The 7,339-nt window shown below is 35.9% G+C and overlaps 1 protein-coding gene across 1 annotated transcript; it reads left to right on the top strand.

Moving 5' to 3' along the window:
• The first annotated feature begins 1,126 nt into the window (after positions 1-1,126).
• Positions 1,127-6,708, top strand: LOC144238437 (olfactory receptor 13H1-like). Its single transcript, XM_077772252.1, has 2 exons — positions 1,127-1,242; positions 5,967-6,708. The coding sequence occupies exons 1-2, from the start codon at positions 1,127-1,129 to the stop codon at positions 6,706-6,708; spliced, it is 858 nt and encodes a 285-aa protein (XP_077628378.1).
• The last annotated feature ends 631 nt before the right edge of the window (positions 6,709-7,339 follow it).

Genomic DNA, 7,339 nt, shown 5'->3' with positions numbered 1-7,339 from the left:
ACTTGCTATTGGAAAAAAATCAAATATTCACCATGATTTTGTATGGACTTTATATTGACCATAAGAAACTATACCTGAAATCATAGCTAGAAGAGTTCTGAGCAATTGTTTAGTACCATGGGAAAATGCTTGAGTGGGAAAGCAGTTCACATTTTGTATAGTGTGACATCATGACTGTGAAAATAACATCGAAACAGGGAAAGAGCCCAAGTTCGGTTAATGGTCACAACTAAACAATGGAATTCTCTCTGGTTTTTGTTCAATTACCTATGGTTTTCTATGGCTTCCATGTTTTCTCTATTGATTGGAGAAAATGTTGATTAGAAACAATAATTGTCTAGTGAGATCCATTTGCTTTATTGAAGAGGAAGCTAAAGTTCAGCATGTTCTGGCAAAACTAGGATAAGAAATTTGGCCTCAGCACTTTTAGACCAAGTTGTTCTTTGAATTCATATTTGAGGAAGATGTGGATTTATTTATAATTTCTCAGCTCTGTTGATATATAACTGATCTACAGCGTGGTCTAAATTTATGGTCTGCAATTTGATGATTTCATACACATATATTGCAAAATGATTACCACTATAGCATTAGCTAGCATCTCCCTCATGTCACCTAATTACCATTTATTTTTTGCAGTGGGAACATTTAAGATCTTACTCTATTAGCAACTTTCAAATATATACATAGTATTATTAACCGTAATCACCACACTGCACATTAGGTCCCCAGAACATATTCATCTTATGAGTGGAAATGTGTACTCTTTGACCAACATCTCCCCATTTCCCCCACCCACCAGCTAGTAACCATGGTTTTACTTTCTGGTTCTATGAGTTTAGTTTTTTTAGGTTTTAGTTTTTTTAGGTTCCATTGTATGTGAGATCATACAATATTTGTCTTTTTCTGTCTTTTCCGGTAAAATTTCATATTTTAATTAATCTAAGCTTTGGATAAAATAAGAACTCTGTTCATTTTAAAAAATGCAGCCGTCATTCTAAAGTCAAGTGGGACATGAAGAATGAATACGCTTACTCGGTTTCCTCCTTGTAGACAAAGCAGTCATTTGGACTGATCGTCTTGCAGGGATCCCCCTTGCCCTACTCCTGAGTTTCTCCTCCCAGTCATGGCTCTCACCAAGTGCCTATTACCGGCAGTGCCTTCATTTACCCAGGGAGGCTCATCACCTCTGCTGCAAGAGAAGATTAGACTATTTTGGCAAATGGTTGTCAATATGTCCAGGTATGAATTGGGTTCACTGACAGGCACCTGAACTTTTACACGATGGGTGCTAATTCCTGCTAATTGCCATCACCTCATAATTAAATTGGCAGGGCCCTTGGCATGTCACTGGAGACATCCTTTCAACATAGCATTAATCCCTTAACCAACATGTTAGGAGGAACTTGGTAGATATTAAATCTACATGTAATCATGAGGCCAAAATACTGCTAAGATCACTTAATACAAGAATGCTGCCACAATTTATAGTTTCTCCATGATGGACATTGGTCGATCCATGATTTCAGAAGGGTGTTAAGCAAATGCATAAATGAATGAATTATTCTGTATGACCATGAAGCCTAGATAGAATCCTCCCATGTATATACCAAAAAGCTCTGAGGAAAAAATATCCACAAGATATGAAAAATTCACTTACCTAGTAAACTTTCAGAGTAGGACACACAGATCAATATGCTATAGGGATGGGTCTAGTGGACTCTGGTTATAAGGCAAGAAAGCTGCTGTCAATTAGGCCTTATGAAACTGATATACCCAGAAGAGCTGAGTCTGTACTATCTGCATGTAACTTGCATGTTCTGAGTCTGTACTACTTGCATGCCATTTGTATGCTCTATGCTGTGTACTTAACATTTAAAAAGTTTAATTTAATCTTAAATCTCTTGTGATTCTCCTTCTCTGGTCAAACTATCATCAAAGGCTTTAAGAAATTTGAAATTAAAAGATTCAGAGAAAAGGTATCTATGTCCTCACAGCCAACTTTCCTTTTAGAAATATTGGCCATGGAATTTCATTCTATAATGAACTTCTAAGCTATATGGTTATTTTCTCCCAAGATTCTGGTGTATTCCATCATAATTAAGTCCACAGCATCATTTCCCCTCACTGCTTCTTCAACATTCTGATAAATGAAATTCTCAGTAAGGCAAATCCCAATTTTATCAGATGCTCTGCTTTTAGAGGAATGAGACTTCTATGAGATGCCTGGACAGCTGAAGCTTTCCATTCCTACTGTAGTTTGCCTCTAATGCCAGTTCTATTATCTTCATTATGGAAGCATCAACCATGCCCTCTGTGAAATATTTCCTGGATGGCACTACAATTTCTCCCAATTTGTATGCTCCTGAAAATGTTCTCCATCTTATTCTCCTTCATATTTTGTGGATTTCCACCCAGGTTTAATATATTTTTAATATTTGGGGGTGAGAAGGTCCCTAGGACAGGATCACAAAGAAAATTCTTAAGGAATGAGTATTCCACATAGGCAGAACCTTACCATCAACCCTGTATGAAAGGATTGACCCACAAATGCCCAATAAGAAGTTACTATCTGACTGAAAGTCTTCCTTCCCTGTCGTCTTTCTACAGTTCTGTCAGTCAACACAATTTTTTTTGTACCAAGAAATTGACAGGTACAAATTTCAGGGGGAAAAAGATAGTCAGGGTCAGATAGCTCCAAACAGTATCATTAAATGCAATATAAAAATACCTGAATGGAAGAATCCATTTAGTCAAAGTGATATCAGAAGCTTTTATTTCAGCACACATTTTTCAATACTTTTCCTCTGTGCAAGCTGGAATGCCAGAGAAAACAGAGGGGGCTGGCAAACTCCAAAGTGTACACTCAGCCTTACTTCCATGATATGGGGTCTAAATTCCTCAAGTTAAAAAAAATAAAAATAAAATTTTACCTAACCTCTGTTTATCCCACAATCATAGTTGGAAAAGAACTGGACTGAACAACATAGCATATAATTTGCAGAACAGCAAACACAATTATCATACAATGATATTTGTGCAATTATCATACAATGTACATCTTGTTCTCCAAAATTCCTCAATATAAATTCTTTTTTTCCAGAGGTATATGTATGTATCCATGTATGTATATATGTATTTATTCTTTTTTTTAAGTTTTGTTTTTATTTTTTTATTCTTTTAAATATTGTCAAGTTGGTTTCCATATAACACCCAGTGCTCATCCCAACAAATGCCCTCCCCCATGCCCATCACCCCCCCAAAATAAATTCTTCATAGCACTACTTGAACATTTAATTTGATAGCAGAAAAGAAAAAGAAGAAAGTTTCTCTTTGAGGAAGATTGGCTGTGGTTCCCCAGTACAACAATATTTACTGAACAGAATCACTGCTGCATGGAACAGTCACTGAAATTCTCATTAACCAGGTTAGGAAGAAAGTGAACATTATTTTAATTAGCTAAATATAGCAGAAACTTCTTCTTCCTTTGTTTTCTTTCTCTCTATTTGTATTAGGCAACTAAATTATAAAGCAGGGATACCTCCTAAATCCCCAAAGTGGAAACTGTTCTTTAAGACTGAGGTCATTAATTCTTAAACCACCACAAGATTATCCAAATTTCCAAAGTTCCTTCTTGCACTTGAATTGTGCCTTCTTTTAACGCTACTTAAATATTTTTGGTCTGTAAGTACAGTATACATTTTTGGCAAACACCAATATTAGAAAAAAAGATCTAGATGTATTCAGAAACAACATCTCCTCAATTTATTTTTCTGTGGCTGGGAACAAAGTAACAGAATTTTCAATACCTCAAGAAGAAATTTCATTTTCATATTTGTTCAGGCAAAGAAAAATTGTATGTCATGAACTGGCATGAACTATATTATTATTATGTATGCTAGACAATGAATTTCTTTATTGTTTTTGGACACCAACCTTTCATGGTAGCCTTATTACAAGCCTTCTCTATGTAAATAAAAGAAAAATATATTTAACAAGTAGAAATAAATGTTCATGATTCACCAGCACAGTTAACTCAAGATTTTCCAGCCTTATAACCACAACTGATAGGAAGATTTATTACCACAGCTGCTTGTATTAAACTTCTTTTCCTTGCAGTTGAAGGAATCAAATTTCTTTTTGGAGATTAGTCATTTGTGGGGGTGTTGCCAACTGCAAAATGCTTCTGTTATGAATGAGGTGCACTTCTCTGTTGCTGTCCTCCAGCCCTAAGTCAGTGAGTAATTTTCATCTTTTTATGTGTCTTTTCCCGCCTACCATCAGGAACAAATTTTAATGACTTACACAGTCAAACTTTCTTTAGTTGTTACTCAAAGTTAAAACTTCAGATGGTATTGTTTCTAATAACGTGATAATCTCACAAAGAAAGGTGGGATAAAATGACATTTTGGCACATGTTTACAACTATGAAATTCAAGCAGAAGGAAAAGTCTATATGGGATGTGAAAGTGGGAATGAGCTAACGTATCTTATGTGGCTAATAATTGTGCCGGGCACTGTGCTAGGTTCTTTATAGACACAATCTTATCTAATTCTTAAACAATCCTGCAAGAAACTAGCTAATATTCCCACTAAATATGTAAGGAAACTGACTTTCTCAAGATTGTGTGGTTTATTCGTGGCTGAACCACAATTTAGGCTTAGAATCCACTGACTCCCTTACTTTCTTTCTGTATTTTGACATTCTGCTTTTTGGGTATGAAGAATTAGGCAATTATATGCAGCACTAATGTAACAATACAGTATGGAGAGATTTGGTTCTGTGTCTAAATAAGAAAATCCTACAGCCAAAATAGATTTCAATGGGTCATCTGTTTCACTCCCTACTGAAATCATACAAAACTGACAGGGCTCTGTCTTTTCCTTCCTTCCTTCCTTCCTTCCTTCCTTCCTTCCTTCCTTCCTTCCTTCCTTCCTTCCTTCCTTCTTTCTTTTGCACTTCTGGAAACATGCATTCCAAAATTTGACTTATCTCTCTTCAAAGTTTCCAGTAACTGTTGTCTTCATAAAATCCTTTTATCTAATGCAATTTTCCCATCACCCTTTAAACTCCTGTTTGTATTATATGGAAATGGTAGTATCTGTACATTGTAAGCTTCTGTCATTGAAGACAGACGTCAGAATAATTGAACAAAGAGTGAGATTTTAGTAAATCCACAAGTTGCTTCATTTATTTCATGTCATTTTGGCTGGTGTTGTTTTTCCATTGACTTGAGTGATTGCTATTTAGGTACATATACACTTTCTCATTTACCATCCATATGTGGTTTTAATATGACATGTAAGAAACAAACAAAAAAAAAGAGTTGAAAACAAATAAGTATTTTAAGCATCCACAATTGGATCATTGAGTTTAAAGTTAAAAACTATTGTTTGTTAATCAGCGAACCAACTTAAATAAAGCTGTCTATAAACGTGCATTGTCGGTGAGGAGATGTAGATATTTGCCTCTTTTTTTTTTTTTGTCAAGAATAAAGTCAATCNGCGTAAGTACCTCTAATGGGGATCTAACACAGTCCAAACAACTTAACCTTACAAGGTTCTACAAGATAGAAAAGCAAAGAGAACCTGTATTTTCATCATTGGATACTTGAACAGCTGAGTCTAACCATTAAAACAAATGGCACACAATGATTAATCAGAAGTCTAGAACGTGAACTGTAACAGGCTACTGAGATGCTGTTCCTCTTATTTCCTAATATAGATGACATTACATTTTATCTTTCCCAGTACTTGCGATGACTAAATGAGCAGTCTAAAGGCAGACAATGCCTCTGAGGTGACTGAATTCAGCCTCATTAAATTTTCCCAATATTCTCAAATCCAGGCTCCCTTCTTGGGACTGATGTTTTTCTACCTGGTTACAATATTTGGGAACAGCTTTATTTTTGTAGTGAGACAGGATTCTCAACATCATATCCCCATGTATTTTTTTTTTTTGTCAGTAATTTATCCTTCCTTGATATCTGTTATTCCACCAGCTGGGAACCATATGTCTTGGCCCAATGCTTCAGGGACTTCCCTATCATTTTCTATACCAGCTGTTTTGCCCAGATGACCACATCCCTCTTTCCAGGGATGACAGAATGTCTCTTCCTTGCTGTCATGGTTTATGACAGGTTTGTTGCAATCTCCAATCCCCTGCATTACACCACCATTATGAATAATCAGGTTTGTGTACAGTTGGCCTTGGGAACCTGGGCCAGTGCCTTCTTAGTAGCAGTCTTACCAATCATTGCAATTCCTGCTTGTTATTATGGACAGAATACCATCAGCCATTTTACCTGTGAGATCCAGGCCCCGCTGAAGCTCGTCTGCCCAGACACTCTTGTCAGTCTGATTCTGGGTCTGGTTATCAGTGTGTTCACACTGCCCCTGCCTTTCACTATCATCCTTATTTCCTACTTCCACACTGTGGTTATCCTGCTGAGTATCCATTCTGTGGAGACCAGGCTCAAAGCTTTCTTCACCTGTGGACCTTATCTAACTGTGGTCAGTGTATTTAATGGTATAGCCATCTACATGTACCTGAAACCTCAGTCAAAGAAATCTCAGGAAGAGGACAAATTCTTCTCAATATTTTATGGAGTAGTTACTCCCATGTTAATTCCCCTCATTTATACCCTGAGAAACAAGGGTGTAAAAGGTACACTGAGGAAGTTTGCCAAAGGAAATGAAAAATCCTAATGTGGAGGAAAAACAATGAAAACGCGGTCTGTAAAATTTCAATTTACGTTTTTTAAAACAAATAACAACAAAAATCTACTGAACATTCTACTAGGTCCCTGCTAGACACTCATTAACAAGTTTACCATAAATGCTAACATTTTTGTCAAGCCACATTGAGACCTAAAGTCATGAATGTGCCAAAAATAGTTCAGAGAGAGAATAACAGTAGGAGATAGGTAAAGGTGGATGCTACAGCTGTAGTCGTCTATCAGGGACAGGTTCTTTTCTGAGGTATAAAGAGCCAGGTTTTTTGTGACAAACCATCCTTGTACTTGTCACACAAGGTGGATAAAATTCATATACAGCACACTGAGTATGCAGCCATTGTATATTTTCTAGGAGTCTACCCCAATTTGAACCTAATGGACAAATAACCCCTTAATTCCCACATTTAAATGATAGCTTCTCATAGTAAGAAGTATCTTTTGTATGTATCAAACACTTTTTCCCTTAAAAAGTATTTTTAAATAAATTATTCTAATTTATACTTATAATTTCTTATTTTAAAAGTTTGCATATTATACATATTAATAAATCTTTTCTCAACCAATATTACTTCTACAAATATTAAATTTCCATCATATCAGTT

This window comes from Crocuta crocuta, unplaced genomic scaffold (genome assembly GCF_008692635.1).
Source record: "Crocuta crocuta isolate KB4526 unplaced genomic scaffold, BGI_CrCroc_1.0 scaffold2113, whole genome shotgun sequence".
Lineage (NCBI taxonomy): Eukaryota > Metazoa > Chordata > Mammalia > Carnivora > Hyaenidae > Crocuta > Crocuta crocuta.
The sequence above is the reverse complement of the archived record's forward strand: the minus strand, read 5'-3'. Positions and strand labels throughout refer to the sequence as shown.

Coding starts and splice junctions, on each gene's coding strand:
- LOC144238437 (XM_077772252.1), top strand. CDS start 1,127: ATGGCTCTCACCAAGTGCCTATTACCGGCAGTGCCTTCATTTACCCAG. Junction 1,243..5,966: donor ATGGTTGTCAATATGTCCAG/GTATGAATTGGG, acceptor TTTTTTTGTCAG/TAATTTATCCTTCCTTGATA.